At 41.9% G+C, this 12067-nt stretch overlaps 2 protein-coding genes across 2 annotated transcripts in view; both read left to right on the top strand.

The window, feature by feature from the left end:
- The window catches only part of kif6 (kinesin family member 6), a 49771-nt gene extending 45939 nt beyond the window's left edge, over nt 1-3832 (top strand). Inside the window, exons 19-23 of the mRNA XM_070842812.1 lie at nt 220-308; nt 1560-1649; nt 1730-1834; nt 2779-2894; nt 3803-3832. Of these exons, the coding sequence (XP_070698913.1) occupies nt 220-308; nt 1560-1649; nt 1730-1834; nt 2779-2894; nt 3803-3816 (414 nt within the window). The 3' untranslated portion in view covers nt 3817-3832. The remainder of the gene's footprint in view (nt 1-219; nt 309-1559; nt 1650-1729; nt 1835-2778; nt 2895-3802) is intronic.
- Nucleotides 3833-6729: 2897 nt separating this feature from the next.
- LOC139212222 (potassium channel, subfamily K, member 16-like) lies at nt 6730-8796 on the top strand. The gene is made up of 5 exons (XM_070842716.1): nt 6730-7088; nt 7600-7714; nt 7791-7957; nt 8160-8328; nt 8512-8796. Exons 1-5 carry the CDS (start codon nt 6876-6878, stop codon nt 8718-8720), a joined length of 873 nt encoding a protein of 290 aa, XP_070698817.1. The 5' UTR covers nt 6730-6875; the 3' UTR covers nt 8721-8796.
- The last annotated feature ends 3271 nt before the right edge of the window (nt 8797-12067 follow it).

The raw sequence follows: 12067 nt of genomic DNA on the forward strand, positions 1-12067 counted from the left end.
GTTCTGTATTTGGAAAATGATACACATGTAATTGACTTGGAGTTCAGAGGTATGATGGAGCTAGAGGACGCAAAACACCTGAGGTCTGCCCCTCCCTCCAGCTGTTCCTTACATATGGCCACATCATGTGTATGTCGTCAGCATCATCAGCATCAGGTTGTGTTTCTGCTGAGACGTGTTCCAGACGTTTTTCAATCATTTCTTAATCATTGTTACCAGGCATGTGAGTCAGAGACTACAGCCAGAAGTCACACGGGGTCGCAGAGTGAAACCTTGCAGCCACCTTCACCCAGCACTCCAGGACTTTGGTGAGACGCATTTGGTATAAGCAGAAGTAAATGTACATCCACATTTACATTACACTACGTACAAGTCAAAGTGTAGTTGATTCATTTTAGATGTAGTGGTCATGTCCTTAAGCATTCATTTTAAGTCTACACTGAATCATACAGATCATCCTTACATACAGAAGCCAGCCAAGTCACAAGGAGAAAAGACCTTCCCGTCACTGGCTCATTTCCACTCAATTCATTCATGTTATTTTTACCCTCTCACCATCTGGGCCTGAATACCACTTGATTAATGGCCAACAACCTGCAGCTCCTCAGTGCTTGTTTCCACAGAACAAATACTGAACAAATGTTGAACGGTAATGACGTTGTATTTGTTTGTTTCACCAACCATTAGAGGGGGAACACCATAATTAGCCATTTTGCAGCGATACAGATGGTATTTGACATCCCATGTCTGCCGCAAGTCTACCATGACAAGGGCTATGATGACGCAGATGCTGTGTCACATTCACAGACACAATGACTACAATATTTGTCCAGGTAATGCGCAGATATTGGCCATCTTCACTACTCAGACTGCGTCAGGGGAATCTGCAGTCTTGAAAAGTCTTAAAAAATACAGTGTCCTCATAAAGCGAGCTTTAGAAGTTATTGCTGAAATGTTTTATTGTTGAAAGTTTAAGTTGAAATTTGAATGTCAGTATTTTCTGCTCCCTGCAGTAAACAGTAATGTTGGTGAGAAAATGTTTTTGTATCCAGTTGTGGGCAGTCAGGAGACATCCTGACATCCACGTGAACTGTTGGATTGCTCTGACAGTGGATTGCTCATGCAGGAGACTGTTTAATCCTTTTCTGTGGAGTTTGAGTCAACACCATCAGACCTGTAAACCGACAGCAGACAAACACTGTCCCTACTGCTAACCACAGTAGCTGGGAAGCTCGCCATCTCATAATAGACAGATGTCACTTTTTGACTAACTTGAATGAATTTTTTATTAATTCATCAATTTCTTTGCCTCCTATCTGCATCCAGGTTGCATTAATTTAATGAACTGTGATATCAGGATATATGTAGGAACTGAAAAATGTGATACAATAGAAAAAATGAGTGCAGTCACTTTATTGCTCCCTCTTGTGGTTAAAACAACCACATACTGTATATGTGATGATACTGAGTGGACATTATGCTGTATTACATTTATGGACAATATACAGATAATCTGTGGGTGTAACAAACTGTAAAATGTTCTCCTAATGTGTTGAACATGCACCTGGCCTGAGCAGTACTGTGGGGGACTCTCCAGCAGACCCAGACCCAAATCCAGACTGTTCTGCCGCTTCTGTTCAAGATCTCAGGTCAGCCTAGCTTCACTTAATCATTGTGCGTTACTGGAATAACTGGATTACACTGATTAGTACATTTCTGTCAATTTCAGAAGCTTCTTCCCCAAAAGTGTGCCACCTGTGACAGCTGTTCCAGCATGCCGTGATAAGTCCCTGGATGGGACGGGGACTGACTTCACTCCCTCATCTGAGTGGAGGTGAGGGAGGCTTGGCATGGCATGTTGGAAATGAACTGGTAGATTTCATTTTTCATGAAAAGAAAGCATCCACATTCATCACGTTTTGGCCTCGACGCCTTTCTGTGTCCAACATTCAGCACAGTCAACGTGCTGAGGAAAACCCCGTGATTAAGACTAAATCATTAGTGTCTCTTATCATTAGATGAGGCCTCTGAAAACATTTTTATCTGTGTCATTTCTTTCTTCACAATATTGCAGTTACACAATACACTTATTGTACCAGATAGAGCTGGAAGCTTTATTTTCATCTTTCGCTGCTTTATTTTCATCTTGATAAGTGACACAGCTGATTTGATTTTGGAATAATTTTAGAACTGTGTATATTCACTAGTAGGTTTACAATTTTTCAAGTGTTTGCACAAATGCAAACGATACAGTAGCAAATCCCAGATGTTTGCAGTGGCTCTTAAGTCTATACATACAGACCGGACCTGTAGATTTTATAGCTGTGCACTGTTTTCTCTCCGCTCATGAACATGGCTATTAAGTTTTATTTCTTTGTGAAGTAATGTCTCCAAACTGTATTAACAAATCAAAGACCTGAGGTCTCACTTCAACGCTGCTGCTGAAACTACCTTTTTACAGCCACAATAAAACACCTATAATAAAACATATGCATAACATATATGCTTTTGTCTGTCCTCAGCTACCACTTGTAGCACAGAGATACTATTGTTCCATACAGAGGCCTCACGATATGAGGAGCTGTTACCTGTTAAAGGCTTTAGCTCGTGCTCTTTCAGCTTTTGGACCAAGAGCAGTTAATACATTTTACACACACACACACAACAAATGATTTGCTATAAGCCAGACGTTGTAAAGTCCTTATCTGTGTTACAGACCAATTACAGAAGAATATAAGCTGATATTAGCACACTTCAGTAAACGGATGTACATTTCAGGGCTCTTTCCACCGCCAAGCTCTCTTCCTCCTCTATTCCCCTGACCGGAGACCAACAGGCTGATGCTGACATCCAGGCCTTTGTCAGAGCCAGGCAAAGCCTCCTTAGCAGGACAGGTAAAGCAAGAAATAACATCTACACAATTTGCACTTCACATTCAACACTGCCCTCTGGTGGTGTGATGCCTCACAGCACTTCACCTCACAGCAAAGCTTCCATGACTGTAAATGTCCTGTTTTGAGCTTTTTAGGGTTGTGTTTCATTTGTATTCATCACGTTCTACATGATTTATATTATTGCTACCGGTAAGACATAACACTTGAGGTTCCATAATTCACTCATTGTTTTTCACAAAGCACCCACACCCCCATCAGCAGCATCACTTCTCATCTTCTGCTCTTCCATCGCTCTGCTCTCTGCTACACACAGTTTTTCTCCTTTGCTTTGACGCTTGTGTAGCTGCTTACATTGGCAGACAGTAAAGTGGACTTGGCTGGCATGTGGTTTGCTACTAGATATCCAGAACAGCTGAGGTCATGTGAACAGACAGAACGATGGCCAGATGAGTAGACACTAGACAGCAAAACAGGATTATGCCATCCAAAATCTATCTTTTCTTTCTTCCTTCCTTTCTTTCTTTCTTTCTTTCTTTCTTTCTTTCCCACTTTAGGCAAGGACGGCTCATTTCATGCCTCTTTGCCTCGGCTCTACTAAGCTGGATAGCAACTGTGCTTTGAGAGGATAGCCCCTCTCTTTGGTTGTTTGGTAACCCCTGTACGGTGCCATCCCTCCTATCAAAGCGTCCTTTAAGCCACTAGTGCATGCTGGGAAGTGTAAGGAACCTGGCAGAAACACACAGCACCACTAGGAGGTTGCTGTAGCTGAGGTCGTAGTTTAGGGAGTGTTTCACTGGTGTTTCATTTCAGTGAATGTTAATCTCAAAGTAAATTTTGGACATTTTCTTGATATACTTTCAGCTGGATGTCTAACCTGCCTTGTGTTTTTTTTTTTTTATGTATTTCAGGCCCACCACAGTAATAACATGAAGTCTCGATGAAGTTTTCTGTGTGCCTGTCCAGCCTCCACAACTATCAGGTGACAGAATGAGCCTAAAAACGTGTATTAGACGTAGAATGTGTACAGATGGACTGACAATGCAGATAATAATGAAGAATAAAGGACCTCAGCTGGGTCCAAAACACATTAGATGTCTCATAAAACACCCTCTGCCAAACACAAGCCACTCATCCTGCATCCTTACATGCATACACACACTTGTTGGAGATTCTGCCAGTGATATAATGGGCAGCAGTATAAATCACAGCCTGCAGCGGCCATTTGATCTGAACAAATGTTGTCTCAAGATATCAGAGGAAGGAGCGGGAATAGGAAACCAGTTGGCTCCAGTGTGTGTTTAAACAAGTAATGATTCATGACTTTTTAAATGGTCATAGGATGTTTCCGCATGCACAATGACAAATGCATTTCATATGACTGCTTTCATTTTCCTCTCAGTGCACCACATTTTGTGTCAAATATTGTAAGTATGTAATATTTGTACAGTAGTTTACTTGATTATTTCTAACATTCTGTAAAAAAGAACTTAAATCAGAAATAAAGCTGCATAATGACAAAATGTCAAGGACCAAAGCATTGCACGATGCCGTAGTGATTCCCTGTAGTACTACACAGTTCTTTGTAGTTACTTTGCCCGTGTACTGACAAGTGTAGTCAGTCTGTGTGTCCTGTATTCTGAGGGAAGGTGTTACCATGTGATTTACACCCATTCAACATCCTGATCTATGAAATAGCAGGTCACAGGTGGTGTTCTCTTTTATCACTGACTAAATCTCCTTCCTATAGCTCCTACCTTATAAAGGAAGAGCTATAGGAAGGAGGGTTTCTATGGCTGATTTTCCTATTGAATCCAACTGGAAAATGAACTTCCCTTCACAATCTTCAGGCATGAAGGGTAAAAAGACAACTAAGGCATTTGGTTGCATCATTGGCTTTGAAAAAAAAAAGATCCTGCTCATGATCATCTATTCCTTATAAAATTCATCTATGCTCAGTGTTTTTCAGGGACACAGGGCGGTGGAGCCTATCCCAGCATGCACTGGGCAGCAGGGAGAGAAACACCCTGCAGGCCTGCAGTCTGTACAAGGCTTCCTTAAGATACAGTATTTGAAATTCAAATATGGTTACAAACATTTCTTTGAACGCAATATGAATTATTGCATTATAGCACTGAAGTGAATGATCATTTAAAGATGTTGGGCAATTCACACTTTAGTTTTGGAGCGACCTACAACAAGCAGAGTGAAAATGTACTTCTGTCTTTCTAACTTCATGTGTGCACAGTTACCTGTATGACCACCAGTATGAATCGCATACTGCTCTGTACTAAATGTGCTCGCGTCTCACAACCTGAATACAAATTAACTGACTGTCCCAGCGCTCTTGACATTCACTGTATCCGTCAGTGTCCGCCAGTAATCCAAATCTTCTCATCAGTCATCTCGCAGCCATTGCTACACACCTACCCGAAGAGAAGACAGCCTGTGTCCATGGAAACCACCTGTTTGCATGGCTTTGCGTTGATTTGTTTGATGGATGACAAGCAGCTGCACAATTTGCATCCAGGCAGAGTTGTCTTGGAGGAAGAGCCTTCTTTCATCAAGTCATGGTGTCTGTTATTTCTTCTTTGTGCCTTTTTAATTGACAAAACTGGCACCAAAATACAGAAAAATGACATGAACATTTGCACCTCAGACAAAATAGCATATACAGTATATCAGACTGTTGTTAAATGGAATCCAGTTTGATTGTGGTTCATTTTGCATTCGTTTAGCAACCTACAAATTGTCTTTACCTGACTGAGACACCCATTCAAATGTATAGATCTTTTGTCATAATCAGTATTATAATTATAACGATTATAAATATATTATTAGAGGACAGTTTTGTTTCTGTGATAGCTGCATATCACTCTGCCATGTCTGGCTACACTGTTTTGCCCAAATGGGTGTTTGGATTTTTCCAGGCAGGCAAGCAGTAAGTTTGAGACGCCAACCTACCAGAGCAGGACGGAGCGGTTCTCTGATCATTGTAGCTGTAGATGTTGGCATCTCCTCTGCAGCTAATGCTTTTCTTACACCCTTACATTTTTAACATGCCAGCATTAAAAAACGCTGCAGTCACAGAACTCCATTAGGCTCTCTCATGAGACTTGTTTCATCTCTTTGGTTTATGGCCCACAATCAAGAAGCGCTCTCTACACCTCTCCAAAATGTCATCTCCCTCCTCGCCATCTGACCATAAACACGCCTGGCTCCTGAATGTAGGGAAAATGTTTTATGATTGCACCAGCAGACTTTGAAAAGAGCTTTTTAGACTAGATTTTTGTCTCCATGCTTAAAATTCTTCTCCCTTGACGTCACTCAAGTTGTGACACCAATTTTAATTATTCCCTGAGCGATTTCTGCAAAGTATGTCAACTCAGAAATCCATTTTCCTGTTAAATTAGTCCCCACAATGCAGAATCCTAGTGAAAGGCTCCAACAGCAGTCAGGTAAAACATTAACTTTTGTTCTGCTGACGAGATGCTGTCGCCGCTTCCTTATTAGTGGAAACAGTTAAAAGTGTATGTGCGTGTCCAGATGTCGCGCTAATGGAGGGGAGGGGTTTCATCGTTACCCCAGCAACCCATAAATCAACACCCAACAACTTTTGTGCTCTGACCAATCAGAGGGAGAGTGGAGATACTTGAGGTATTATCCAGTTAGAGCTGTCACCCCGAGATAGAGCTTTACCAAACATCAACCTTTCTCTGTGGTGATTTCAAACGGACTTGAAGAGCACTCTAGCTGCTGTCTGTCATTTACTTTACATACTTTTTTTTTTGTCTGACTTGATTTACTGTTCCCTCTTTTGGAGAGGAATGCCCCAATCTGCAGTAATGGAAGCTGCCTCTGGGGAACTACTCATGACATCTGCACATTTCATCAGCACCTTGATAGTTAGACCTTTCTGAGGTGAGCCTCTTTTCTGAGTTTGAGGATCAGCGCTTGTGTCCATTCTGGTGCTGGACGAGGTTGATGGCGAGGTTTCAGTTGGTCCGTGTCAAAGTGAACTGGACAGCACTTTTGACTCTGGCCCACTTCACTTACCTGCTGGTTGGGGCCACCATCTTCCAGATCCTGGAGCGAGAGGCTGAGAGCAACAATCGAAACCACTTCCAACTGGAGAAGCTGAACTTCTTGGCGAATTACACCTGCCTGGACGGACCAGCCTTGGAGAAGTTTGTTCAGGTTCTCCTTCACCTTCGTCACTGGTCTTTAAGGACTTCATGTTTCATAAGTGCAAGGGAGAGTCGATGAAGTGTAACAGTAGAATGATCGTAGTTTGTAATGCACAAATAATTTGGATTTTGTGAAATTGGACCAAAATTGTCAGCTTCTTGTCACACTGGTAGCAATGCTGCAGTTCATGGCCTGTCTTCATCAAAGCGGAGATGGTTGACAAAAGGCCCGTATTGTATACAACTCTGTCTGCCCAATCACTGAGTAAATATAATGATGAAAAGGGCTGATCGATTTCTGAGTGACAGAAAATGGAAGATCAATTTTATGGTGAGGTCGGACACACAGCAATAAATGGTATTACAGTAACCTGACCTGAGAAATCAGTAAGTGTGTCATGATCCAAAATATGTACCAAAGCCATTAGTGGAGAATATGGTCAGCATTAATGAGGCTAATAGATCCGTTTCCTTTGTGACTTCATTATGAGATATTAATACACCTTTGTGTGTGTTTACAGGTGATTTTGGATGCCTGGGAAAAGGGGGTGAATCCCTCAGGCAACTCAACAAACCCTAGTAACTGGGATTTCTCTAGCTCCTTCTTTTTTGCAGGCACAGTAGTCACAACCATAGGTAAGCATCTTCACATATTCAGCGCGTCGACCGTGTGATTAGATGATACGCTGACAAATCATCACCTTGTGTGCAGGCTATGGCAACCTGTCCCCGAGCACTGTGTCTGGTCAGGTGTTTTGTGTGTTTTACGCACTCTGTGGGATCCCACTGAACCTGGCCTTCCTCAAACAGCTGGGGAAGTGCCTGACCATCCACCTGGGTCGGCTGGAGAGGGGAATGGTCTCAGTTGTTCCGCACAAGGTACTGCCGCTATAACCACAGACGTGATGAGTTCTGATTAGTATTTGCTGCCAAAACATCTGACATATGGTTTCTAGAGCATTAATGTAGTGATAAAACCTGTGAGATATGCCAAGAAAAAAGGCACTTTGCCACTTTGCCATGTCAAACCGATGCTTAGGAACCTTTCTTAATCTAGTTTTGCTGTTGTTTCAATTCCTAGCAAGCAGTGGAGGCTCTGGCAGTGAGCTTGTTCTTCATCACAGGCAGCCTGCTGTTTTTGGTCATTCCTCCTCTGCTGTTCAGTTACGTGGAAGGCTGGACATTTGGCGAGGGCTTCTATTTCTCCTTCATTACCCTCAGTACCATTGGTTTTGGAGATTATGTGGTGGGTGAGTAGAGAGCAAACAAGCACTAATGTGGTGGAAAGACCACAATGTTCACCTCTGTTAGATAAAAATGCCTTTTAATGCTTTGAGACAATTGCTGCTTTTACCGTGTTGTAAATGTCAATAGCTAATGGATTAAGGAAGAAAGCAAAGAAAATTCTAACAAGTTGATGTGAACTCTCGTAGGGACCGACCCAGGCAAGGACTACATCTCTCTGTACCGTAGCCTCGCAGGTATTTGGATCATCTTTGCCTTGGCTTGGCTCGCTCTCATCCTCAACATGGGAGCCAGAATAATGGAGCATGTGATCGTCCTGACTCATCCGGGCTTCAAGAAGCAAGAGGAGGAAGAGGACGTGCCATCCAGTAAACTAGAGGACATGTCAAAGATCTGACTGTGGACTGTAAATGGGACTACAGCATCCACATGTGTAGATTTAGTGTGATTGTGTTCTGTACATATTCTGATACAGTGAGAAAACAGATGTAGCAATTATTTATCTGTCAGCAAGAGCTGTTTTATAAGACATTCGTCCCTCCGTTAAATGCTTTACTTCATAATCATGTTTCACCTTGTGAGGAACTGGTTTGACATATTGTACAGTCGGTTGAAAAAACATTACAGGTTTTTGTTTGACAGTTCTACCTCAGTTTAGCCAAAGAATCAGTACAGTCGATCGGGGCCCGTGTTTCTCAAACCACTTAAGAATTCTCTGTGAGAGCTCACTCACTCACAAGTGATCACGTGGCTAATCACATGCATGCCCTGGGTAGGAATAGCCAATTAGAGACGAGGATGTGACCTACATTCCATTTTACTATTCAGAAAAAACGTGATTTGAGGTTGTTTTTTTTTTAAATGTAAAATCTTTCCACTACCAATTAACATGTGAAATCCAATTTTTGTAACAGATGAACAGGGAGTAAATAATATAATATTGACTGAACTGGAAGTGAAAAGAAAATCAAAGTGGAGCAGGAGCAGCATTGTGGAAGTACATGAGAGAGAACATAGAGTGAGGAGAACGTAGAACCACAATGACAAGAGCAGACCATGAAGATGCTGTGATAGTGAGTGCAAACTGACACGATACCACCAAGATTCTTGTTTGCTATCAAAGATAATAAGACGAGCGGTGTAGCATCCTATCGAAGTGTTGCACCGCAGTAAACAGACCATTTAGTGATCGGTGACATTTTGAATGTGTGTGTGCTCCACTCTGCCTTTTTAAGACATTTGAGAAACTGCTTTTATTCTTCTCTTGTGTTTAAGTCTGTGAGTGAGAGTGAAGGATTTCTAGGTTAATCTTCCAGTCCACTTTTTGATAAATACGGGCCCAGAGTCTCAATACGTCTCAAATCTCAGTGTGTTTTGCTAAATGTTGCCTCAGGTAGGACTCCTGTAATGTTTTTACATCCTCAGACAACACTTCATTGTATGCTATCCAGTTGTGTTATTGTGAGTGTGAAACGGAAACGTGTATATGTGTATGTTTTATGTGCGTGTGTGTGTGTGTGTGTGTGTGTGTGTGTGTGTGTGATCACGTGAGTCCACATCTGTGTTTGTGTACTGATGATAAATTCTGCTGAATTGAGCACGGAGGACTATCTTAAACAAACCCATTAATCAGGCCGGTGATGTGAGGTGACCTGAGGGCACCGAGGGCTGATCCCAGAGCGGCAGCTGGAAAACAAGAGGGTGGTTTTTGCCTGTCTCGCTTTTTTAATGTGTTCACTCAAACTGGCCAGAACTGTTGGCAGATCAACAACTATCACTTCCTGTCTCACTCCAGTCAGTATGAGATCTGATTTCCTGAAGAATGAAATGCAAACATAGTGGAAACAGTCTGAGATATAATGTAGAGGCTCCTTGTGTTGGGGGCTAGTGGAGGGCAGTAGTTCCAGTCCTAGGCACCCTGCAGAACCTTTAGAGAATACACCAACCTTCTGTAACCTGCTGCAACGCAGCTTCGTCTGCCTCGTTTAAAGCCTTTGCTGCGTTACAGGCCACCAAATTCTGTGTCAAATGCTTGATAGAGTATGTGATGAGAATAGAGAGGTTGATTTACGTGAACATACACTTTCTTTCATCGAGCTGTCAGCTGAAAAAGAACATTCTCACTATTACAAATGCTTGTATTGTGGTTCAGGTCATATAAACTACTATACCAGAGGGTTTCTAACAGCACAGGAATAATCTCATCATGTGCATCGGTCCCATTTACACTGACGCCGGAGAGCTTTGCCCCAAAGTGGGAGCTGTTCCCAGTGGTCATGGCTGCTGAATGCTGATGTTAACAATATTGGCAAATAAGACTGGACAAGGAACAAAGAGACTAAACTGGACAGAATGAAGAAGTAAATGTTTTACGACACTAAGATGGATAATGTAAAGCATGATGGGTAAAAGCTCTGGAGCACATTAAATATCATGGGGAGAGAGAGAGTAACTTAACTCCATCATAGGTCTGTTATTATTAAACCCAAAGAGATTGCCAATTATTTCAATGCTCTTTTTATTGGGGTTAGCTAACATATCAGCTCTCATGTATGTGTATAAAAGACCAAATAATGAAAGACAAGAAGCCAAATCTTTAATTTGAGACCTGAGAATAATGTTTGTCCCCAAATCTGGAGAGAAGCTAAAATCATTCCACTTTTTCCTGTTTTTATTTGACTACACATCTTCCACTTGCTCTTAGAAAGCCTGCATGTATGTTGACGATACAACAACATACATGCATTCACCTACAGTTACTGAAATCACTGCATCTCTCACTCAACTCATTTGGATCAGTAGCCCTTCACACATCTACAGACTAAGTATTGTATTTGGTACAAGTGTTCTTTGAGCTCTAGACTCCAGCTGAATGCTGTGACTGTTGTAGCCTGTTATTATTTTAGATTGTAAGCTGTTGTGGACAAGGCATGTAAATCATCTTGTTATTAAAAAAATCCTAATTGTTTCTATAACCAACTCACAGACCCACCCACCCACACACCCCCACACGGTTCCTACAGCTAGAACACTATTGAGTCAATGCACAATATTATATCGAGTCCTGCCTGCATGGAACTCACTTCCAGCTCAGAATGCTGAAGCACGAAATGAAGCGAGCTTTGAAAAAACAAGTGATGCAACACCTGATAGCCCTAATCCTGTAACCATGTTTTAGGTATTTTCTATGTTTAGGATTCTCAATATGTACAGGAATACAATGTAAAATTGCATGTATATTCAGTAATTTAGTGTGTAGCATCATACATAAGTGGGTATGAATAAGAATATGTATAGTAGAATTATTGAAAGAAAGTTATACTTTTCAGATTTGAATAGAATCTATTTTGTTTGTCTGTAAGCGTCTTATCTGTTGTCACGCTTTCATCTGTTGGTATGTTGGTATCTGATGAGGATCCTTGTCAAATACTTATCCTAATAAAATACTAATAACTAGACTGAACTCCATCATCTTAAAGACGACAGCCAGAACCTCCTGAATGTGACCCACAGTCATCATGTGCAGCTGACTCTGCTAGCGTCCCTTCTCATTTTGTTCCGCCAGATTTGCATGGCAGGTCATTGGAGTTATTGGAATAGTAGCGCAGGTGGAGGTTCATTTGCCTGCAATGCATGGAAAGACGAGAAGCCAAGCAGGTAAACCCTCACTCCCTGCTCTCCCCGCCTGCAGAGGTTAACACTCTGAGCTTTGCTGGATCCCAAACCTTCTACCAGGGAGCCAAA

This window comes from Pempheris klunzingeri, chromosome 13 (assembly GCF_042242105.1).
Source record: "Pempheris klunzingeri isolate RE-2024b chromosome 13, fPemKlu1.hap1, whole genome shotgun sequence".
Lineage (NCBI taxonomy): Eukaryota > Metazoa > Chordata > Actinopteri > Acropomatiformes > Pempheridae > Pempheris > Pempheris klunzingeri.

What these genes read in the sequence shown, in the direction of transcription:
- LOC139212222 (XM_070842716.1), top strand. Translation starts at nt 6,876, where the DNA reads ATGGCGAGGTTTCAGTTGGTCCGTGTCAAAGTGAACTGGACAGCACTT. An exon ending in CACAGTAGTCACAACCATAG is followed by an intron (nt 7,715 to 7,790) that starts GTAAGCATCTTC and finishes CCTTGTGTGCAG; the next exon opens with GCTATGGCAACCTGTCCCCG. An exon ending in TCTCAGTTGTTCCGCACAAG is followed by an intron (nt 7,958 to 8,159) that starts GTACTGCCGCTA and finishes TTCAATTCCTAG; the next exon opens with CAAGCAGTGGAGGCTCTGGC.